At 35.3% G+C, this 26,133-nt stretch overlaps 1 protein-coding gene across 1 annotated transcript in view; it reads right to left on the bottom strand.

The window, feature by feature from the left end:
- LRP1B (LDL receptor related protein 1B) overlaps positions 1–26,133 on the bottom strand; it is a 575,589-nt gene that overhangs the window by 8,259 nt on the left and 541,197 nt on the right. The window contains exons 83-86 of the mRNA XM_075152715.1: positions 17,516–17,677; positions 12,964–13,138; positions 12,233–12,337; positions 10,092–10,205 (exon numbers count right to left, since the gene is read on the bottom strand). Coding sequence (XP_075008816.1) covers positions 10,092–10,205; positions 12,233–12,337; positions 12,964–13,138; positions 17,516–17,677 — 556 coding nt within the window. The remainder of the gene's footprint in view (positions 1–10,091; positions 10,206–12,232; positions 12,338–12,963; positions 13,139–17,515; positions 17,678–26,133) is intronic.

The raw sequence follows: 26,133 nt of genomic DNA, 5'->3' as shown, positions 1-26,133 counted from the left end.
CAACATTCCGAATATGTTTTTAGTTTAAAACTACAGCTTTGTGTCTTCAATTCCTGTTATTATCACTGCAATCTTCATTCCAGAGTCCTTTTCTAAAATTCTTGAATAGTAAAACAACAGGCATAATGAACAGTATATTAACATCCTATTAAAGCAACTACCACCTACAATGCAATAATGAAGGAACACTTAAGTGGGATCCACGCATAGCCAACTTAGTCCAGCAAGACTTATTTGCTAAGGCATTTTATTTGCACCATATTCTTTTAGGGTCAGCTTTGATCTAGAAGCCCTAACAGCTGTGTTCATATTCCACAAAGCATATCTGACTGCACATAAACTACTACATGCATCCAGTAACCCACAGCATCCATACCAATTGGCTCCCTCCACAGTTCTACTGTCTCCCATTGCTCTGGATAGCACAAAGTTTACTGTAGAATAGTTTTCTTACAGACCTGGTTGTAATAATTTACTTGAACAATTGAGACCTATCTTTGACTAATATTCACAAATTAACTGAAGTTCCTCTTTTCTTTGCTTTCAGATTTAAACATGAGTACACAGTTATTCTGCTATAATTTCCTTGTGTGAATATCAATATGCAAATATTTCTTCAATTGGGATTCAGAACGCTCTCTATGCATACAAGCAAACACAAGGAGTCCAAGTATGCAAACTCAGCAAATCCATCAAAAACGGAAACAAATACCTGAATGAAATTCAATTGCTTATTCATCCTGCTGTAAATATAATTAAGTATACTACAGAACCTCAAACTCTCCTTGTGGAAACAGCAGGAAGTAGTCACTTTTCATCTGCCTCTGTTGCATATTGTGCAATGAATCATATTTTTTCTAAGTATTCTTGAATTATTTATGAATTTCAACGTGGGTTATCTTTAGGAAAATGCAATAGAGCATTACCTTGCATGCAGTTCTAAGAAGTACTGTTATCTGATGCCTTTCTAAGGATTTAACAAATTGCAGAGTTTAGAGGTGGACATGCTTAACGACTGACATTATTCTATAATACAAAAAGGTTTGGAAAGGTACAAAATATTCCAGACAAAAATTGTGGAATTCTTAAAGGAGAGCCCTAACCAGCTTTGCTGGTGACGCTTTCAACTCTCTTTTGTCTTTGCAGATCACTGCAGAAGAATGGCTAGTTTTTCTCTTTGCTCCGAAGCCTATTCCAGCACAATCCAACACTCAGATAAATCTCTTTACTGGGTTTCATATTAAGTTTGAACTTTTTTGGGGGGAACTAATTTCATTTTTGGAAGGATATGTTATGAAGGTGCTTAACTCAAACTCTACAGAGGTAAGGCACAGATGGTCTTTAAAAACATGTTTATTAATTGATAGCCGATTCAAAAATTTTCACACAATAGATAAATTGCATTATAATTTAGAAGTTCTTCATGTTTATTGAAATAAGTTTGTTTACTTAAATAAACATGGTAAATACACACTTAAATTTCCTCACTGCAAAGGAACCCCTCCAATTACTAATTAATTACACACATTATGGTTCACAACGATATATTTTAAAACTGAACCCAACTGACATTTCCACTCCTGCTTACCGCCACTTTAGCACATTCTAAGTCACATGGAACACATGACTTTAATCTTTTAAAAGATGCATCTGTTCCATTTTTTTTACAGATCTCTTTTAGCAATTACATCAAATGAAAATTATTACACTGACAACCTACCTTACTAAAATATTATTTAAGGAACTTGTTTTTTAAAAAGATCACTATTCAACATAGGGCTGCAAAATAAGTATCTCCATTCTTGTGGAGTATAAATCTTTATACTTGGAATATTCTACTGGGTTCCAAACTGTTGGCATGTGAAAACCACGAAATAAAGTCTTTATATTTCTTACTGAAACTTTTGCATCATTGCTGTTGGGGATTCAGCTCATGTGATTAAAGCTTGTTATGAGAAGCAATTTTCATTTAATACTATGCTGTTGAAAGGGAAAGATTTCTTTGAGAGTTAGACATATCTTAACTTTGTACCTAAATCCTTATACTGAAGATTTCAAATACTTCCACTGTATAAGAGAATCATTACTATAAATCTGTCGTTAAACAGTTTAAAGAATATAAGATAGCGAGACTAGAAAAGAATCACTATGAAGCATGCAAGTATAAGCTTCTGAGAAAATTGTGTATAATGTACAATTATGCTCTTCAAAATCTTACAGCAGATATGACACCACAACAGCTGGTGAAGACAGAAATCCTACAGCTATATATGTAGTAAACAGAGGAACAAATTAAGATAAGAATACTAGCAGTTCTTTACCTATCTTGGCATTTTAATTGTAAAAGTCAGCAATATTGAAACAATTCTGAGGCATTTGATAAAAGCCTCATAAAAACATGATAGCTAGTCGCCACTTCATTTTCATTTTTTCCAAATGCTTGCTGTCTCCAATAAACTTCCAAGGGACTGCAGCTGACAGGATGGCAGTCATTTCCTTCTATACTCAGAGGTAAAGTGATTGCCCTTTTATGGTCCAGCAAGCTAGTAAAGACTTGTCTTGGGCAGACAGAATAAAAAAAGAAATAAAGCCCAGGAGAAAGGTATGTTGTCTGCAAGGGAATTTGACACAGAAAATTAGCCATGAGCAGGCACATGAATAATGATGGGGTTGGGACATGGACAACTGTTCATGTAGGAACATGGGAAATGAGCAAGTCTTAACCACTTTCAATTGTCTTCAGATACCATAGACAGAAATTGTCTATATATAATAACATTTAATGTCTATATAATAACACTTTCTGATATTAGGATATTTAAACTCAGACTGCTCAGTACCTAGCATGGAAACTGACTTCTGGTGCAATTTGATGCACAGTATTTTGTACCTTTCCAAATTGTGTGGTACCAGGAGCTTTTGTTCTGTAGCTTTGGCAATAGTTGCATGTTCAGAGACAGGACATTTGCAGTATGGGCAAACAAAAGGCATTAACGAAGCAGAACTACATAAAGCCACTGGTTTCATTGAAGACATTCATATTATCAAGAACTGTGAAGAAAGAACAGTGATAATGCCTAATCTGAGCTACACATAAACAAATACAGATGGAAACAGATGGGGAGCTTGACAGTGAAGGACAGGCTGGAGTCAGCAGAGTGGTGCAAGGCACTACAGTGAACATCTTAAGGTGCAAATCTCCAGTTCCCAACAGAATCCGTGAACAGACCAAAGAGCAACAATATCATAGAGAATGCCAACATAAAAACTGAAAGTGACTGTAATAAATAAAGGTTGTACATGGTCTGCTGCCAAGGTCATTAATAAAACTATGCTACAGCTCGCTCTGTTACAATTTAGTTCTACATTTAGAAAGAGATGACTGCTTGGGAAACACGTTCCGAGATACAGAATGCCTACACCATAGGAATTATTTATTTTGAGGAAACAGTATTACAGAAGAGAGATGTTTTAAAAACTTTAAACTGAAATTATAAAGGTGTCCCACTTGTAATGAAGAATATTTAGAATGAAGATATTTACATTTCAGAGACTGATCACGCTGTTGTTACAGAATCTATTCATGAGAGAAAATGTGTCTCTCCTCTATTTTTGTAACCCTTCCAGGTCAGTGCACTGAAACACTCTAAACTCAATTATATAGGCACTTGACCAAAAGGAACCATTTCACTATGAAATGTCTGAACAAATAGAAAAAAATAGTAAAAAGGCTAATTTGGTGGCAGTGTGCAATTTTTTTCATTTTTGTTTCTCTTTTTTTCCCTTTTTTTTGTGCCACAGGCATTGTCATAGAAATATAATATAGCAGGCATAATATGCAGTTAAAAGTGCTTTTGTAGACAACTGCTTTCCAACTCAATATACCAGTGTGTATCAAAAAAATGACAGAAAGCAGCATTGAAAGATTAGTCTAGAAAGCATAACAGAATCTGTGAAACAGTCATTAAAAAATAGAGGTGGGAGGGGAATTGAAAACGTTTCTTACCTATAAATGATATTTCTTCATTATACAAAGTAATTTTCTAACTTTGCTATTCTTTGTAGTCATGGCATAGATAGTAATGTATAGTAAAACATCCTAATGAAAGTATCCAGCCTTGCTATTTTAAGAACACTTACATTAAAATTCCACTGGAACATGTCTTATCATTAATATTTAAACTATGTGTAAAACGAGAGAAGAGGACATCTGGATTATATTTATTTACTATCTGTCTTAAATTGCATTGAAAGACGGGAATCAAAATAATCTCCTTTTTCCCCCAAACTGTGTAGGATGACATAGGATGACAAAATCCTTGCACTATACTAAATCACTAAACTATTTCTTATAATAAATTTAGCAATACTTTTGGAAGTATGCTTTCTTCATACAGGGAGCTGATATTATAAAGTTATACCCACAGGTAAACCCCTCAGGGATACAAAGAACTTTCATAACAATGAAAGACCAAAAAGCCCACCCCAAATTTTATCAATAACACATCTTGTACCTTCTCCTATATTGTAGGGTTGAATTATTTTCAAATAAAATTTTTCCTTAATATTTTATACAAGAACAGACCACATTACTTTTGTCTAATGAGCATCACTTGGTATCTTTATAAGGAAAACAAAACGAAAGAATTTGATGTAGAAGCCAAGGGATAGAAACTCTACAATGTTACTTGAAAATGAAATACAGATTACCTTGCAATTCAATAAATTAAGATTAGGAAAATTGCATAATCCAAAAGCAGGCAAGACAACAGAAAATTACTTTTGAGGAACCCGAAGAATCTTAAATGTAGTAACAACATACATGAAAAAATAAAGTGTGACTTTAAACATGAATTTAATTTGCGCACGACATTACTAATACAAATCGTCATTCACTGAACGGTGTTCACTGCAAAGAAACAAGTCTTCAGATGCAACTCAGCCTCTATCATCCCAAGGTAAGAAAAAGAATTGAGGGTCATTAAACTTCATGCTATTAGCAATATGTGTACAGTACATATGCTATACAAGTATTAATATTATTAACATAGAGTAAATATATAAAAAATAAGCATATCTAGATGATTACTACTGTAGCTGAAATTACACTGAGCAACAAAGCAAAAGGAAAAGAATAGATTGAGGTGGTCAAAATGGGAAAAGAATGAGAAATGACTGGATCAATAAGTATAGGACAAATCACATTTTTCTCTCCTTCTCATAGAGGCAAAATAAGCAGTGATGTACACCAGCAGCTACTACGCAAGTTTTATCCGAACAATTTTAAACTCATGGACAAAGGGTATCTGCATTACAGCTTAGCTAGTAAATGTTCAATGAAAAATATACATACTCCTCTTTTCCAAGGTCTTGTCATTTTTTCCATTGACAACCACTCTTCAAACATCTGTTTGCATTTAATTCTTGAACTAATACTAGTTTGCGACACAGACTGAATGAAAGATCTTCCATGATATAAAGTTATAACCTGCTGATTATGTTCAAATTCAAGACATTTATAACAAAGGTGTTTTTAGTTGAAAAAGAAAGCTCTCAGAGAACTAGCATAATACTGTGAAATTCCTGTTGTAATTGTAATTGGGTAGCTCATTAAATATACCCTAGGAAATCATATGGAAAACATTCATTGCAATAAATGCAATAAAACTTTCTGTTCTCTGACTTATACTGTCTGTCATAGTTACATTTGCCTTCTACTCTTGGGCAGTCTTCTCAACACTGCAATTGTTCTATGCTGCAGTAGCTTTTTCTACTCAACCTTCAGAAAATGCCAGTGAGGGGATTGGCGGTGCACTCTCGTTCTTGACCACAACCGGACTATGGCTGGATCTTAACCTTTTTTTCCACAGAGGTCTGCTTAGTTATGAGTTTTACATTTACTTATGAACTTGCATGTACTTACAGTATTCGTACAAGTCATACATATACTTACATAAAAACTGTTCATATTTGAGGATTTCTCAACACGAAAGGAATGTCAAGAGGTATGTCAAGGAATGTCAAGGTATAGCATCATAAGACCATGAGGTGGAGGGAAGTTACTCCATCAAGAGGAACACACTCTTTTCTTTCTGATTTCCATGACATGAACTCATGCACACATGCGCACACGCGCGTGTACACACACAGACAGACACACACACAGTGTCTCTCTCCAGCCTGCTGGAAATAAAGCTGGCAAGAACATCTCTTTTGTTTATTTCACTCCTGCAGGATTTTTTTTTTTTATTTATCCATGTTTCCACTTCCAAGTTCAAGCTTCTTGTTCTCACTTTTAAGAAATTTCACAACTTGTTCTCTCCCCATTTGTTCACTATTGTCTTTAACGTATTACTCCACCAAAATTCTCAGTTTAGAAATGAAGTAATTTATTCTTGCTCTACCCTTCACTTTTCGGTTTCTTCTGCTACCAAAGTTATGCTTTCTTTCAAGCTCCTCTATGGGTGCCTTTAATTAATCTGAAAGACCACTGATTTCTCTACCTAATTTGCTCTCAAAGTCATGCACCTGCTTACTGCAAGCAATTAAAATATCCAGGATGACTTATTCTTCATTACAGAAGAAATGATGTTCGTTCTAATGTAGAAATACAACACACACAACCTGAAGCCCTCTGAACAGTCAACATATCTAGCCACAGGCAACTAATTTAATGCTGTACATTGTCCTCTGAATTTCTCTCTCTGTTTCTGATGACACCTAGGAAACAGAGCTCCGAACCGTAGATACACAGAATTGCACACACATCTATGCTGAAAGTAACCTAAGGAGGAATAAATTACTATCCTCTTAATTAGCCAGGAGAACATAGTCTTATTTGTTTCACCTTAAAGTCCTCAGCCACAGTCGTGCAGCATTGCTCAAAAGCTGATTAGAGCATTTAAAAACACTCTTTAAATTTAGTTGGCTTTAGTTAAGGATCAATATGATTTATATCTTCTACCAGTTTTGATTGTAAACTTATAACAGAAACTATCCTTCATTACATTTCTGTAATGCCTAGCGTAAGAGGGTTATGATTCAATCACATTTATTTGCAGATGCTAATAATATTAATAATACAAATAGATCACACATCTATGTGTAGATGCAAATAATTATAGAAATACAAATAAAAAGATGGAATTATAGCAACTTATAGTTACAGTGACGGTATAAAAGAAACAAAGGTGAGAAAGAGTAATATTCTGTACTAAAGAAATTGATAGAGCACTGCCCATGTAACAACAATAACCATCTTGTGTACTTAAAAGTTTTAATTTTTTTCCAACTGTCTTCATTGGTATAATAACAACATATAATCTCTCCTTAAACCTCGCTTCTTTTGCATGAATGTACATGCAGTTAGGTAATTAGTGAGAAGGAAACAGAGAGGAAAATAAAGGTAATTATTAAAACAAAAGACAGACTGATAGAACAGATGGAACTGACACTTCGTGAAATAAATAGAAAAAGCATCTCTTGATTATTTCCCATCTGAATCTGATCTCCTGTTCATTCTGTTTTCAATGGATTTGTGAAGTGACTGGAGCAATTCAGACATATCTCATATGCTTCTAGTGTTATGCACATCACACACACTTCAACCCATTAGTGAGTAGTACTAAAGATATCCTTAAAAAACTTAGTATGTGAATACTAAAAAGATAGTAACTATATGTAAGATAATACTTCTTTAAAAGACACCCTCAGTGGTACATTTTTCAGAAAAGGTCAGTACCTCAAATTTTAACATTCTGATATTAAATTCTCTCACAACCTGTGTTATTGAGCAAGAAGGACAATGGGGGAGGGGGAGGAAGAAATGTTCTTTCTATTCCTAAAAATAATGCTAAGAACTAATAACCTAGATTGCATAGGACCTTATATTCAAAGAGATATCACAGTATATTCTGTATCTTTTAGAACCTGGCAGAGCATTCTTTGAAACTGGAGACCAACTTCACAAAAACCTTCCTTTTTCTGGTGGCTTATATGCAGCCACAGCGAGGCCTTAATTCACTCCTAAACTGGTTAGGTGAAAAGCACAACTTCTATTTCCAGCGTGCACCTAATATTTACTGCATTCAGGTTTAAAAAAAACTTGAGATAGGAAGATAAAATAAAAATGTACCCTAACAGTATAGGTTGGTAAAAGGAGAGTATGTTCTTATGGGCTTATAGTTCTTCTGTATAATTATGGCTTTAGGATTGCCCTTTAGAACAGATAAATCTTATTCTCTATTGTCTTTACTGAATAATAATCAGGGCTTGATTACGCATAAAGTTTCCATTCTCAACTGATCTGGCTGTGAGATAGAGAGGAGTTCTTGCTGAACTACAATAAACCCAGCCATTTCCTATTTCTTCTAAAAATCACCCACCCATTAATTGGAGACTGGTTAAGAAAAATGTTAGCCCTTATCTAAGTGTCTCTCAGAGACAGATGTCATACATAGCGTGGCCAGACATGCAGGTTGGAAGGATAAACCATTTTCCCTAACAACGGAGCAGAACTTACAGAGAAAATCTTTGAGACTCTTGTTCGCTGACACAATGACTCTCATGAAGCATGGGATTACTTCATTCTTTCCTGAGGTCTTCTACTTGCCAGTATCAAGTTGGGAAAATGATAAACAAGCTCCAGTTAAGAACTAATTTGGCGCCAGAAAAACACAAGGTATTGGGAACAACTAGAGCCTGAACTGAGGTTGGCAAGGAGAACTGAGACATACGGAGTTACACTTCTTCCTCTCTAACACTGTTACTGTCTTCAACTCCATCAAACAACTTCTATTTGCTTCTCTTCCCTTTCCTCCAAGCCACCTTGGCTTTGTAAAAAAAGAAACAATTTAGAAGATTCTCTTAACAATTCCTAGACACAGGCAGTGGTGGCCATACTAACCCAACAATCAGTCTGAAGAGACAATAGGAACACTAGTTCTATCTATACTTATATTCTGAACGTGAAGAAGTGAATGCAGAGATACAAATTGTTCCAAGCAACCATGTTCCACACAAACGCTGATCAACAGACCCACTCCATACTCTTCAAAGTATAAGAAGTGGTAGTTAGAAGACTAATCTACTTTCCAATGGATTTATGACAGCTCAAATCATAGAGTTTCATTGCTTGAGTACACTGACGAAAGGAATTGTGGTCATATTTTTCAAAAAAATTCACCATACCTAGTCACTGTCATTGTTACCCACCAGACAACCACAGCACATCCCCACAGCATTTTATGTTTTCATAAACCATGCATTTAGATGAGATAAGATTAAAGCTGTTGGAGTTTCATATTTTATCCCAAGTCTAGGTCTTTGCCTTGTGATTTCAATTCTGACTTTTGCATCACAATTGCTGAGCAAAGCTATGTTCATCTGACTGGTATTTCATATCTCTGTGCATGTCTGCCTTACAGCATTTTCAAAGAATAAGGTTCTTTCTTTCCCTGATGAGGATTAAAATTTTCTCTTTAAGAAATAGACCGAAAATCCTTCAAAGAAATAGAGCATACAAATGTATCTATTTTATACATTTTTTTTAATCAGAGGAGAAGTCAAAGTTATGATATAGTTCACATAGTTTTGTTTACCAGTTTCTATTTTACAGCATTATTTCTATAAACTTAACAACAAGATTTCTGAATACAAGCTTAACTCCTGAAGTGGTACCTAAATAGCTCTTCTCTTCCCTTCCCTGTACAGATAAGAAACAGGAAGTCAGTTTTGGACTACAGAACATGTGCAATGTCACTGTTTGCTAAACTTTATGCTGCGTAGGATTAACTTGGTATAATATCTCAAAATATGAGCAATAAAAGCCAAGCGGCATTTTCAGTATTTTCAATTCACTTATTAAAAATAAAGCTTTTTATTTCTTCCTCCAATGATATAGATACTCCAAAAGTATGTTTAAATATACTCATCAGTGCAACTATCAAAGGGTAAGTGTGTATTATAGAAACGAGCCCCCAGATTAAGTATATATTGTGAAATGTATGTGAATGTGCATGACTTGAACCAATGAACTGTGGCCTGAAATGATGTCACAGAATGTGCAGCATTAAGTGGAAGGTTAAACCTACTTGCATTTCGGTTCATTAAACGCAGTTAAAGTGCAAATTCCCTCATTCTGACAGTAGTAATCACAAGGGTTCACTTTCTGGTCACAGCGCTGACTTTTAAACCCCACAGAGCATCTGCAGAATTTCAGTAAAATAGACCTATATAAATATTCTACCTTTTGCTGAACAGATTTTAAACGCATTATATATATTGATGGCAAGACACACACACATACACAGGCACACACTCACAGATAACAAAATTAATACTCTTTAATGGAAGGTCCAATCTAACTATACTGAAAAGTTTGCTCATCAGCGTTGATCAAATACTTTTAAAACAATGGGCCTATACTAACTGATGGTTCAGGAATCTAACGTTCTTAACAAAGTATTATTGTCAAACGTACTATACATTTGTACTGATCGATCCAGAGTGCAATGCCCTTAAAAATGTCCATGACTGTTTTCTTAGCATTGCTAACAGTGTTGACATATGCTGCAGCATGTATGTATTGTAAATCCATACACAAATTAATGTATGAAACTTGTTTTCCTTGAGATGCTATGGTGTTCCATATGAATTTGAAAAAGAATAAGCCAGTTTTATAAGGAAAAAGAAAGGAAGAATCACAAGCTTCCAAAATAGCCATTCTAGGTGTTTAAGCAAATGAATCACCAGACTTAATCATCATATTATAGCTGTGATATTCTCCTTTTGCTGAGATTTATAAGTCTCTCTAGTCCTCAACTAAAGACATTTAAGGAGATACAAATAATAGGTAAAAAGGGCTGGATCAAAATACTACTGAAAAAGAGACATCGGCACTTAAAGCATTTTCAGCTGAATAAGGACTACCATCCAGAACTGCATTCCACTGTCTCTAACCCCAAAGCTGTAAACACCTATTGACAACTTCTTTTCAATAGTACAGCAACTACAGTTTTGCCCCTTTGCACATTCAGAAGTGCTTGAGCAGGAACAGTTGGTCCGTCTCTTACACTGGTAGACTACAAAATCTAGGCATTTCTCTATGTAACTTCCTTGAGAGTCTGAGTACAACAGGCACTCTCCTTTAAGATCACCTACCTCATACACATCAACAAAATGAAGGGATGGCTGTATCTGTATTTACAAAGTTGTAATGCCAGATCCCTTTGGACAACAACTTACTTATGTCACCCTGGAAATGAGACACTTGAGTCCAATTCTCTCTTCAACACCTCTTATGTTCCTGGAGGATGCTCTGACCTCCAACGTTGGTCTGAGAAGTGGAAGACTATTCCACAATGAAGCTTTTCAGCAGTGCAGAAAAGATCGGATCGTTTATTAGGCAAAAGTAAAAAAACAAGGAGTATGACTTGGTAGCTCAGTGTAACTGAGAGCAGGAAAGAAATCAATTTCTTGCTACAGGCACTACTTCTGTATTTTATATTTAGCAGCTGAAAAAGAAGATACACCATAGCTCTCAAGAAAGGACTAGAATGTAGGCTTTTCTACCTCTTAAGACAGTACTTCACCATTCAGACTACAGAATCACATTTCCTTTGGTATTTGATGTCTAGGCTTAAGAAAAGCATCCTGAACTATTCTCTCAACCATGGTGCAGGAGGGAGAGAGCAACCTCACCACAGAACAGCCAGGCTACTGTGGGCAGTGTGAAGGTGAGGGCAGAAACAAGAGGTACATGAGCATATCCTCAGACCCATAAAGGAAATAAACACTGACGTCATTCTTACTATTCTCTAGCCGTCAGGAGTGTATCGTCCCCACCTCTGACCATCTTTATAGGAGAAAAGACTTAATCCACCTTTGAGAAGCAGGGGAGATCAACTATCCTGTACCTCCTGATTCCATTCTGGAACAAATGCCTAAATGGGCTTTAGATCTGGCCTGAAATTATTAGAAGTCTCAAAAGATATATCTTTGTATCTATATGCATTCACAAGATATACCTTAGTTATATCTTTCAATACACATATTGCAAAAAGGTAGACAAAGTATCGGGTTACAGAAATAGCTAGAAAAAGCAGAAAAAGTTAGACTGCAACCAGCACATTATACATCCTAGAGAGATCAAAAATACAGACACATGCATAATAATTTTATGGTTTGTTGGCACACAGATATTTTAATGATCTACACAATGCAGGATACTCACAGACAGACAGGTATATTAGTCTCTGGGTCCAGTTGACATGTACCACCGTTGTAACAGTAGCCATCACATAACTGACAGGTAGAGGCAATCTTTCCATTAGTGCAACTGTCACGGTTAAGAAAAAATACAAATAGCAATCAGTATTTTATCACATCTGGTGAATTCCCTTATACTTATCTATATGTTAAAATATTGATTTTATAATATGTATAAGATGTACTGATTGCAAGAATTCTAGGTTTCCACCTTGAAAAGCTAGCACAGGCAGTGAGCTTTTTACACAAAATAATTTCAATCTTTCCTTTTATGAAAATAAGCTATTATTATACAAAATAATCACTTGGCAATATAGCAGCACATCTTACTACATACGTTTTCATCAGTATACAATATGTCTCCATCACTGTCACAGATACTGCAGAAAGAACAAATTTCAACGGTGTAGTAAAACTCGACTGTTAACTTTATTAAATATTCTAGTTTTTCCAAGTGAAGACCCATTCAGTCTCCTGCTACATTATGCTTCCCACAGTGAGGAGTGCTCCAAAAGTTGGTTTAAAAAGGCAGGAGCCAGTCGGTTCTGTGTGGGCAGGAGCTACACAAAGAAACTGTTCTGATGTGACTGGTTCAGGGGCTAGCCACTGTGTAAGAGATTTGAAGGATACTGCAATACAATCGCTATAAAATATACAATTTTGACCATAACCACCCCCCGCCACACACACACTTACTTGCATACTATGTCATTACTGTCCTTGTTTATTATGCAGTGTCCCCCATGACATCTGATACACTTGTCCACTTCACATTTTGGACCTTCAAATCGTACTGGACAGACACATTCTACACTTCCATCATCAGAAATAGTACATGATTCAGAATTCACACAATAATGGTGGCAAACATCTGCAAGCAATGAAAGCTAATTACTAAAAGACATTAAGGAGTATCACAGAAAAAATAATACCTTTTTTTACCATGTTTTAAAAGGTACTATAATAAAAACAAAATGATGAATGAAGCTGGTGGCTCACTGGCAACCACTCAAGATGTAGTCTTGAGAAGTGAAACAGAAGGATAAACGCATAAAAGATTTTTTTTTTCCTTCTAGATGTCTAACCATTTATGGCATGATCCCACATAAAATAAAGACTGATGAGAAAAGCAGAGCAATGTTAATGTATTTAATGGGACATTGGCTGAATAAAAATCTTCTTGTACATTCACATTACCATTAACAGCATTATGCTAAACTGAAATGGAAATAGTATTTTGAAATAATTAAGTTTTATTTTCATTTATCCACATATTAAATTTTCATGGAGTTCTAATAATAATATATAAAGACATAATCCATAAGTTCTACAAAAAACTACATACATGCTTATCTTTATAGACTGTGCAAGATCCCATTATCTTATTTAACTGCTTAAATGCCAGCAGGACTGAGATTTCAAGTAGTGAATTCTTTAACTCTTTAGAAGCACCAGTAACTGTCTCATTTTTTTCATATCCCTTTAAAAAAAACAAGTTGCCTAACTGAAGAAGCTTCCAGAGCTACAATATACTGGTATCTTAACATTTCAGTTCATTTTTATTTATGTGGTAGTGACAACTTCCTTTGGTTTTTTTTAAAGTCGTCATTTAAGCTCTTTAATGGGGCCAAATCATACAAAGTCTCTATTTCTCTCTGTTTCTAATATTTTCCCCAGTTCTGTGCAGTTAACATGTTGTGTTGAGCTTTTGGTGGTGTCCTGATGGACAGATGAAGTAATTGATATATAAGATGTATCAATCCTGAACTATGCATCTGTATTAGCTTAGAGTTAACCTGTCCATATTAATAAAATATTACCTCCCTGACAAAACGAAAAAATTCAAGCCCTTCGAAGCTCAGGATGTGGCTAAGGGTGAGTCACTAGCAGCTAGAAGCAGGGCGTTATCAAGCTGTTCACTAGAGAAAGAAACCTTGGCCAAATGGCAACCTCAGCTTTGAGTCTGGAAGTGTAAACTCTCAAGATGCTGTTTGACTGGGGGCACGTCCTAAGCAGCAAACTGGAGACTACTAAAACACTGAATATATTCAGGACGGGTGATTTGCAAGGGTATCTCACAGAGTGGGAAACATTTTGCTTATGCTTCTCTGTGCTCAGTTTTTCCCCCTCTCAGAGAAGTACGTACTGACTGCCGTGCCATCGGTACTCACCATGCTGGAAGAGTTCTGCTAAAGGACAAAGCATGACTGTTGGAGGAGTTATTTCTGTTTGATTATTCATTGTATGTCTCCACCTATCTATGCAGGCTGTAGACTCATCTGCTTACGGAATCACTACGGAGCAACTAGAGAGGCTTAAAAGACACTAAATGAAGTAGTTTATTGTTTGCCGTTCCCCAATTCAGAGTACAGAATGGTAATTTGCAGCAGGGGGGCTGTTTTTTGAACAAAAACTGCCGTAGTTTGAAAGGTAATACTGAGAGACATCTTATGAAAAAAGCATTGCAAGGGGGAAATGTTTCCATGTATATTAGGACAAAAAAAAAACCCCAAAACCTAGGAATAGGAAGTTCATACTCTAAAACAAGTATTGGGTTTTAATATTGATTTTAGTCACAAACACCCTTAATCGTCTGCTGTATCTAAAATGCGTATGCTACATTTGGACTGAAATGACACGAAAATAATCCTTTTTTTTTTTTCCCCCTGAAGAAGGGAATTTCAGTTTCAGGGAAAGTAACAGCTTATGAGATCACTATATCCACTTTGAATGATTGTAACTGCATGAAAACATTTTCTATTTTTTAGGTTGTTTGGGCCTTAAATGATACAAGAAATGAACTTTAACTAGTCTGTATGTCTTATTTCAGGAATTTAAAATAGGGAGTTATATTCAAATACATCAAATTCATGTGTATATAATAACATACACAATGTTAGTAGAATTCTATGTAAATTCATTCACTTAAATTTATTTCAGCAGTGCCAGTGCCTTGACACAGAGCACACATTTTGGTTATTAGCCCTTATGTGAACTAATCACAGGAGAAATTCTGCATTGGGTAATTGGAGACGATAAGTATGAGGAAAATAAGGTCTTTGCAATCTGGCAATACTGCAAGTAAATGTCTTCTCCCTGCCATAAAACACACTAATAATATTTTCAGCTTGGAAGCATGAGTAAAATACCTATGCACATTCATGTATCATCCTTTGCGTATGAAATAGTTTCAATCATACCATAGAAAGACTGAAAAAGATATCTGAGAGGCAACCAATCTTTGCAATAATGTTATATTAATATATTCCAACACACATACAAAGTGAATGTGATTAATAAAGCAAAAACATCAGACATATGTGTGAATAAACCAAAAATCATAGATGTGAATTTATATACCCATTATTATCTGTAAACCTGTACAATTTCATAGAACTGTTATTGACCACAAAAAAAAATACTCTCAAAGATTGTAAGACTCTTTTTTCCCCTAAAAGTATTAAGGTTTAAATAAACCAAAGCTTAATTTTATTTTGCATTTTATAATGTGTTTGAGTCTCTGTATTGTGGCATTTTTCCAACATGTCAGCAGACAATCCAAATCTGATAATAAGCACTGTTTAAAAAGTATCCCTAAATTTACATTTAAATTAATTCTTAAAAAAAAAAAAAACGAAAAGAAAAAAAAAAGATGTTTGCAGAAGCATTCAACTAGAAACAATTTGTTTGGTTTTGGGTAAGCCTCAAATAAATATTTTTTCTTAATCTGTGTGTCTGTCTGTGCATGATTTATGTACTATATTGTTTTCAGATACCCAATTGTATTTGCAAATAGTTATTTGTGGATCCATGCAGTTTGTTTAATACGAAGTGGGAGAGAATCACAATTACTACTGGTTTTCCGTTCAAAGGTTTCAATTTATTTCATAGTCTCCCAACTGGAAATACGTTCAGTTTACTTCAGTACAAATCCTATTTAAGATACATACTAACCCTTTCCTTGTTTGACAGACCTTTCACTAAAACTAAATACTTCTTGTATCTTGTAGATAATTCTAAACCAGACCTTTATAACAGCTAATTTGCCTTCCATTTTGTTTAAGTCTAGCCTTCTGTAGCAAATTCACTCAATTATGTACAAAAGAGATGATGGCTTTCACATTTAATGTTCTACTCTATAACAAGCACTATGACAGTCCTCTATTTTAGAATGTTATAGTCAAAGCAAAGCAGGAGTAGAAAAAAGGAGATTAAAAAAAAAATTCTGATTTCAGAAAAATAATCAGTTTGAGGAAGACAAACTGTAATTTTGAAATGAGTGACCAAAAGAAGTAGTTCAAGATTATGTTGAAATGCCTTGAGCCTCTGGAAAACCGATAATGGTGATCATGCTAACAGAAAGCATGGAGAAAAAAGAAAGATAAATGGAGTAAGAACAGAAGGCCTATTCGTTGGTAATCTTCTTTCCCCTCTCCTCTGTAAAAGAAGTAAAAATTCAGAGAAAGTTCCAAAAAGCAAGAAGAGCCTTTCTAAAGGCATGGAAACCCTTGGAGAACAGTATCTCAACGCGAAGAGTCTGATGGGTCAGTGGAAAGGCAAACTACGGAGAACTTCAGAGGCAGAGGATAGAACATACGTCCTGAGAATTAAACAAGAGTAATACTTAGAAATCCTGATTTTCAATACTAGGAGGGGGCAGAAACCATACTGAAGGTGATCTCTGAGCAAGATGAAGGAATATAGAGGCGTGAAACTCAAAAGTCAATATGCTGCTTACTGGGGTTAGAAATAAAAATGAAAGGTAAGGTAGCAGTTGGAGACACAAGTGATGGTTTGCGAAGATAAAGGATACCAGAGAAATTCTTTAACCAACTACGTAAATTCACTATGTTTAGGTATTCCACCAGCATAAGATAACAAATATGAGAAGTTGAAGTAGAAAAATTTAACACTATTTTCTCATTTCTATTGACAAAGTCAGCTGTCTTGTACAGCTCCATTGGACATATTCATTCATGAAAATACTAAAATAAATCATTCCTAAAAAAGCTTTTTTCTTCTCCTACACATGTAGATGGATATTGTGGAAATATGTTCAAAGATCACTTGAATACATCAGATTCCATTCCCTTACCAGTATGAATCATTCTGGAGCTAAGTTTACCAACACATGTGATAGAAAAATCACTCAAATAATTTTAAACTTCCATTTTGTAGAACTTTTATTATAAATGCAGATTTAAGAGTATTATAAATCCAGATTTAAGAGTTTGTGAAGATTACTTACAATACTGACATCTGTCCCCTGTATACTCAGGCAGGCAGTTGCAAAAGGGTTGATTCCCAGCAGTGACACTGCAGGTTCCTCCATTTTGGCAAAAATGATCACAGACCGTCTGATTGCAGTTTGGTCCTGTAAAACCCAGCGCACAGTTGCAGGTAGGCCTCCCTATTTGAAACAAAGAAAACTATTTTATGATAAAAATAAATAAACATTAAAATAATAATCAGCACTTTAAAGATAGATACATATATCGTAACAGTAGCAAGTTTTAATGTATGAGTCCAACTACATTTCTCTAGACACTAATAAAACATGCCTTTGCAAACATTGCTTGAATTGAGAACTTTTTAAAAAGCAAGTCAGCACTGTAAGATATGGACACCTCAAAACCAGCATCTATGCATTTTACACTTGTGCATGTATGGTCATTGACTCTTTATTTGGGAATTATTTTAAAAGACGGTCTTAAGTAGGAATTTAAGATATGACTAAGCTCTTCAAATTATCCTGCCAGGCTGGGTTCCTCCAGTTGCAGAGGATAAATATTTGTATGATCAACATCGATGCCTCTTCAGAATACACTCCATTATTCTCAAATCTACAAACCTTTACATACAATCACATGAATATACAAATATTTACTAATGTGTTAATAGCCAATTTTACATAACAATTTTTACTAAAACATCCCTCTCATATAATAAATACTGTAACATAAAAATTGCTGTCTTGCATCAGACCAAAGATGCCTGTAAGGTCAATATTCAATGTCTGAAAAGGAGTGAACACCTGGGGGATGAATATTTGCACAAAATGAACTCCTAGTCTATAGCTTCTTTTTAAAGGGTTTTAAATAGTGTTTAAAACCCGATGCGTTTTCCTCCTATGATTCTTCCCTATTGTAATTTTCCCATCTTTTTTCCTTATCTAAATCTCGTGTCTAAAGGATTTATAGCTTTCTTATAATTCCACTGTTTTATTAAACTCTTCCACTTTTCCCCGACTTTTGTTTTAAAGAAGATAAACCTTAAGAAAAACTTCTAGACCCCATAAATGTTTTTCCATCTTCTGACATTGCTTTTACATGTCATTTGTAATCTTCTGTTCAAATAAATGACCTGATGTGTCCAACTAGCCATTTCGCTTCTCACTTCCTAATAATCTATTCTGATTCTTGTTTATCTCTTACAAAACATTATTTTTCCCCGACCCAGCTTCCCTTTGCTTTCATTCAGCCTTTAGGGTTTTCTTAAACTTAGGGAAAACAGACCGAGTTTAACACTTTTCTTCTTCCTGGCTTCTAAGATGGGTAAGGAAAGAGATGAAGATTAATCAAGACCTGGGGACACTTCTGAAATAAAGGGGCAGACAGGATGGTCTTCATTTGAATCATAAGGAACTCAACCCGCTGGCAAGTACAATCAAGAGCTTAACTGGGTCACTGCCGAGTAAGGGATAGCTGACAGGTAATGTCCTGTCATCCCTTCCAATCAAGTCATAGAAATACCATATCTCCGAGTAAAGGACCATGTATAGGCTAGCAACAGTCAGTAAATAGGTATCAGGCAGAACAAAAGGAATGCCTCATAAGTAGACTACAGAAAACCAAAACAGTAACACACGTGCTTTACATAAATGGTAAAAGTCTAAGAATTAAGATGGGAGAACCGAAACGCCTAGTCTTGAATGGGACCATCAATATAATTGTTTATGGCAAATTTGGAAAAGGAAGGCAACTAACGAGCTGCTGTAAAATTAATATACATTTCCTTGATATCTAGTCGTCGCCAGTGATGGAATAGAGCTACATGTTAAGAAACTCTTAACATCAATCAGATTAGCAAGTTAACTACATAATGTACTCTGTGTGTGATACAGAAGCCCTTTGGACAGGAATTGGGCAGGCATAAGCAGGAAAAATAGCCTATGAGCTTTTATTATTGACATCCCAATCAAGATCATGATATGACTGTGGAATCGAAAGGAGATCAGAGAAAGTCAGGGAATACGTTAAGTGATGAGAAACTCCAGTTATCCCTGCATTTACATTTGAAAAACTTCACACAATGCCATAGGGCAGAAACCAACTTCTTACTTACAAAAATTTTTCATGGAGGGGTGGGTTAGCAAGCACACAAAAGAAGCTATGCTTGTCTTGGGCCTGACTTGGTTTAAAATGTACAGAAGAGCCAAAATCCTAAGTAGTCAAATGAAATAATGTTTAAAGTTACTTTTCCATGATAATTATCTTTCATCTTCATACTGATCTACCAGGAAATTCTTACCGCTGCCTGATTTACTGATGCGTTATGACTAGGTCCTTTCCTTGCTGTCTTTTGTCTCATTCATTGTTTCCTCATTTTAATACGATGTGTGGTGTAGGTATCCACAACTACTTTCACATTTGCCTCCTAATGGCTTTTACCACAGCTGCATCTAAAACTCTGAAATATGCAACCCTTCTTACATTTTTTTTTCTCTATTCAGTTGGCTGTCTCATTAAAGTAATGTAGATTAAACTAAATATTCCATAAACCCCACAATTCTAATTTTCTTCTGGTCTGCCTTTATTTTAATACTATGTAATCATTTAATATCATATTTGTTGGAGAATATTTCAATGCAAGTGAAGTGCACTCATTTTTTCTACTCTCTCTGATTCATGCAGAATGATTTATTTATTCTTTTTCCTTCACTTAATTCTTACTCTTCTTCTATGAAACCCTTCATGTAATTCTTTTCTATATTTTCTATTTTAAGCTATGCTAATTTAAAGTGTTTTGCAAATCATCCTAAAGGCCATGAGATCAGTTAGTCTCTTCCTCTAATGAGTATAGCAGAAACAAAACCATTGACTTAAAAATAGCTCCAACTAGTTTAATATGCATCAGCCTGGCTATTCATATCTATCCCCTGTGATCTAAACATTAAATCAAAGATGTTGAACTCAGATATTAGCACAGACTCTTTTTGTTTTTCCCCACGTATACACTTGTATTTAAATTTCTCCCCCCTAAGCCAGGGGGGTGCACATAATCCTTCATCTGAACCAGTGTTCCAATAAAAACGTTAAAATAAAATAGAACATAGATCTGGAGGTCTGAAATCAGTTTTTATTATTAATACTCCTCTATTTTTTAAAATGATGGGGCAATGATATTTTCCTAGTTTGTAGAAAAGATTAGTCTATTCTTTGTTAGTGTAGGCTGATAAATATGCCAAACTGCTGACAGTTATATGAAAATTTAATACAGTATAGCCTAAACTCCATTTTTGTCACTCAATTTAACATGACTTTTAGTAACGTTAATAGTTCATTGCCTATTTATACACAGACTGTTGGCATCTGAAATAATACTAATAATGACATTTTAATCTGACTTATTCTCATAAATTATTTCTGATACAAAATGGTTCCAAGAACAGTTTAATAAAACTGAAGTATTAAACAATGACAAACAATGCTGTAAGGTTTTGTATCATAGAATCAGAATATTGATTTATGTTTGCAAAGGAAATAGTCACGTTAACCAAGATGTCACATATCCTAACTAACAAACATTGCATGGTAATCTCATGCACAGAGAACTTCAGCATTTACACTGGCCGTGAAGTTTCAGGATTAGAGCTGTACAGAGACAGAAGTAAAATTGTCTCTTAATTCCCAACCTTCACCACAGAAATGTTCACAATGCATTACAGTATAGAAACATATTAATAAGGAAAGTGGTTTATGGAATGCTAACTACTTCAAATTCAGATAACCAACTTCTGGTGTATTTTGTGCAAAGATGAGCAAAAATAATTTTCTGAAAGAAAACACAAAAAAAATTTCCTTGTTTTGAGCTCTTCCTTTTTCAGTGCAATCCTCAACTGGATTTACTGTATGAGAATACTGTCTTCTTTCCCTCTGCCTATTACAGATTAGCATCCTAGCTTTCACCTATCCTCTTCTTAATCTCTTCCCTAACATAATAATCCCAAGAAAAAATTCCTGTTTCGATTACCTATGTTGAAAAATGTTGTTTGTCAAAGTGTCAAGGAAGACAAGGTGGCAGCACATTCTCAGCATCTCATGTGTAAATGTTCCAATTTCAAAATGACAGTAATAATATCTAGAGAGCAAGAAGCACACCTTTTTTTTTTGTTCAGGATTTCTCCACTCTTAGTGATTCACAATGAATGTGCATGCACTTTGCTATTTACTATCTCTAATCCAATTCCTGGATACACTGAGTTTCCCACTATCTGTATATGCAAGTGGAAACATAATGCATGTAGTCCCTATATTGATGAGATTATTTTGTATTTAAAATAATTCTAAATAACAATTTTAAAGAAATGAATTGCAGAGAATACATTAAAGGGTGCCTGGTAAGACATATAAAACCACTAACAAAAATAATAGTGAAAATTCTCTGGGGAAACAATGTACTTGAAAGTCACTATTCTCTGAAGATTTTCTATGTAGCCTCTCTCTTAAAAAACCAAGAATAGTAATTTACGGAATTTTAAATCTTAATTCTAGAACTGATAAAACTTGAAACAAACTTATAAAATTCTCACATATTTTTTCTAATGTTTTGCACAGAATTTAGTAAATTAAAGGAGAATACTTTATGGTGACCCTAGGACATATGAAGTTATTTTTGGCAGTAAGACATGAACAAAATATGGTATTTTCACATAAGGTATTTTGCAATTTTAAAAAAAAAAATTTAGGGAAATAGCACTATTTTTGTAAGCTTTCTGAAAGTTTTGAAAAACAAGATCGTCCAGGTGAATGCCTGCACCAAGACGTAGATTATTTATTTCTTCCAGTCAATGGTAAATTCACTACCAGCAATATGTGTTTTTAAGTTGTTATGTGTGAATATGCACATTTAATTTGCATATTTCACTTGCTGTCACAGTTAAAGAAAACAATGTGACACTACATCAGCCTACTATAAGTAATAGCATGTCTTATCAGTTATCAGCAGTCTGTGGGAATCACAATAATTCATTTCTGTGTGGCTGATGAACCATAATTAGCCTTACTGAACCAATAGTAGTGGAGAGAAGCTGTATTACTGTACTTAATTAGTAGGTGAGCTGATTGGGATCAATCCCGACAGATATACACTCTCTCCATGTTATGAAAGAAAGGGAGAAAAGAACAATCTCTAAATATATTAGAGCAGTCTCAAAAGGCTGCTCTTACCAAGGCTGGTTGTGGTGGTTCTGTTGGGACCCTTAGATCAGCTGTGCACCAGACAAGACAGACCAGGCAGCCTCGGCATCTAGCTAAATACCAGCCCTCTCCCCTTCCCACAGTCCCTGTCCTGGTGACAAGATGATGTAGCATCCCACTTTGAGACTACTGGGACTGATATGACATCAGCAAAGTAAACAGGTTCTTCCCTGACAGTGTTTTCAGTATGCACCACCATGTCCCAAAATCAACTTGTTTTGCTTATAAAATAGAATATAAAGTAATATCTACTTTACATATAATTATTTTTTGGAGAATATTTCATCAATTTTCATGTAGTGGAAAGACATAATAATTTGTTACTCATTTTGATACAAACATCACAATTCTATATGGTTAGACGTACTCTTCGTACTGGAAGTATTGTACAAATAGGTATTTATCTAGTTTTGTGAACTAGTTAGATCTAGTTAATATGTTCAAGACATTTAGTAAATTATTGCTCCAACATTTTTACTTTAAACTGTAAGGAGAAAGGAAGTGCATTTTTATGGTAACATTTAATTTTTTTCCAAATTCCCATCAATTTGGCTTACTGGAAAGTGTTCATTATTATACCCAAACTTTTAATTACACATCTCAGATGTGTATTTTTAATTAACTGATGACATTTTCTTTGTTCAATTATTGTAGTTCAATAGAACTGTCATAAACTTATAAATTTTAATTAAAGCTGCCCCAATCTCTAGCTATATAATGATCACATAGGAATTTGCCAAAAGGCTTAGCAGTAAGTAAACCAACAGTGAATAATCCCTGAATTGCCAGTGGGATTTGTTTAACAAATTAACATTTGTGTGCAGATAATGAGGTTCTACAATTTAACACATCCAGGAAAGATTTAGCACAATCATGTTTTAAAAAATGAGTAATACTCTGCAATTTACTTAATTAGTTATCACATTACTATTATATATCAGGTGGTGAAAGAGAACAGGATTTACACATATCACTAGAACACACACATTCACTAGAAGAGTATTTCGTATGCTGCGTCGTTTTATTTATATCAGAATATGACAAAAGGTTTGTTTTCAGGATATCTCTTCCTCGGTTTTTGAGCTAGAAGCCAACAGTAAGGAAATTCCCTGACTCCTAGGGAAGCCTCCCAGCAGCGGGGACCCTGCAGAGGCCCATCTCCCTGCGAGGCTAAATTTACTGGCAGTCCCTAAGCTTTCCAAAGGGCACGCGTGTACAATGACACTCGTCAGATCGGCTGCATCAAAGCTGTTTGAGTTGGATAATACAGGAGAATTGATAAGGGCAATCGGAACTTCTAAGACAGACAAGCAAGCTGAAATTATCCCAGGTCATTTATATTTTGCAGATAGGATTTGGGTTGGCACTCGCACACATATGGTTTCTGCAACTTCCAGAGGAAAAAGCTTCATCATTTTGAACAAAAAGAAATTTTAAAAAAAGAGAAAATTGGGAAAACGTGCAACTTGATTGCATCAGTTCAGCAGGACAGTTTGATGAGCCAATTGTATAATGGATCAAAAGTATAAATGCTGCTTTTTGAGGAAGTGCTTGTGAGCATTGTAGTACAGGAGGTGGTATGCACAGATAGCAACAGCACAGTAGAAGAAATTAAGATGATATGGAGCTGACTTTATTTTAAAATAGTAATTTTATACTTTCCAGAAATGTGAGAGAATTCTCTACTAAAAAAAAAAAGTGTGCAATGTACCTATTGCTAGCGGACAAGTCAACCTGGTAGGACATAATATTTTAAATCTAGACACAATATAATGCTTAAGTTTTACAACCATTAAGGAAAAACAGAGCAATTCCTGGTAACAAAGAACCTTTGTATTCCTACATGATGCAATGTGAGAGAATAAAGGAACATATACACGAATGACTCTCATATGAACCTGACAAAGCAGATCAACTCTGCCTTAAAGGATGAGACAATGAGAAGCAAGTGAGTGAACGCTGCTCTGGTCTGGATTTCACACCCTCAGTCCAAACTGGGAATGGTGTGTGCAGAGCCCAAAGCTAAATGTGCACTCACGGATGCCATGACTGAATGACACGCTTTGCACAGTGGTACATTTGACTGGAAGAGGAAACAGTTGTTGCAAAAACACTTGAGGAATTAAGCTTTGTTGACTTAATTACAGTTTTCAATGCTTTTGGGGTGTACAGTTTAGCTTCCCTCTGTAAGATATATAATGGCTTTAGTACATCATGGATTAGATTGAACTAGGATAAGGGGACATCTCACTGACACGCTAGTTTGTTTCAGTAACACACGATTTATGGCCTGATATAGATAAAAAATACAGTCTGATAAGAAATAGAGATTTCTTCTTAATAGAATATTTACAGGGTCCAGGAGCTAGGCATTCAAGGAAGATGACATGCGGATCAATTCAAAAATTTTATCTGGAATGCTGGATGGAGTCACTTTGATTTAGAAAGATATACGGTCATTTTTCCACATCTCCAGCACATGAACGTTATGGCACAGGCTTCAAGGCATGGCTAAGCTCATGAATTGGAAATGGCAGATAGGAAATCTAGTTAACTTGAAATGTGATGATTAAAAATTTGATGAAATTAGGAAAGTGGACACAGCACAGCAGAAGAATATTCCTATTAGCAGGTATGCCCAGTAAGAGTCATCAGAACCAGCTCTGTGTTGGTCTTGGCTCATAAAGGCTTGGCACACTTTGGCCATGTGTAGTACAGTAAACTTTAGTTACAGTTAAAGGTCCGGATTCCCAAAAATCAGGCAATTGAACAATGAAATGTGGACTGTGGTGACATCCATGCTGGCTCTCCTGATGCATTTTTGGTGCAGGCACATTATCCTGTTTGAGACCAAGCAGAAATAAGGCTAATGCCTGCATCTCCAGGCCCTCTGTAGCAGCTGGGGCCATGATTAACAATTTAGCAGAAGTATATTGTAGAATCTGCTCATATCTCTCCTTTACTCACCGGTAACGAAACCTACTACACTAATTATTTCAGCAAGGCTGAGAGATTTCAGAGGCTGGATTTAGCAGGGGAGAAAAAAAAAAATCCAGGCAATAGCATAGCTGTGTGAGCAGAGCAAGTGTTAGCTGCCTGGTAAAGAAAACACAAGCTGCTGGAAGTGAATGAGCCCTATGGCTACTGCCAAAAGAAAAGGATTAAATAAAACCCTGGGGCCTCTGCAGGATTCAGAACGGAGCTAAGTTCTAGCAGCTGAGTTATTAATTTTACGAAGCCTTTTAACCCCACAAAAGTATCAATTAAATGCCGGACATGTAAAGATGTGGGAGTAAACATCCTCTCTTCTGCACGTCAAGGAAGTTCTGCACATTTAAATCCCCCGTGACTTATTTCATTCACTTGCATGTCCTCACTAAACGTGTAT

Source organism: Calonectris borealis, chromosome 6 (assembly GCF_964195595.1).
Source record: "Calonectris borealis chromosome 6, bCalBor7.hap1.2, whole genome shotgun sequence".
NCBI classification, from domain to species: domain Eukaryota; kingdom Metazoa; phylum Chordata; class Aves; order Procellariiformes; family Procellariidae; genus Calonectris; species Calonectris borealis.
This window is presented reverse-complemented; position numbering and strand designations above follow the sequence as displayed.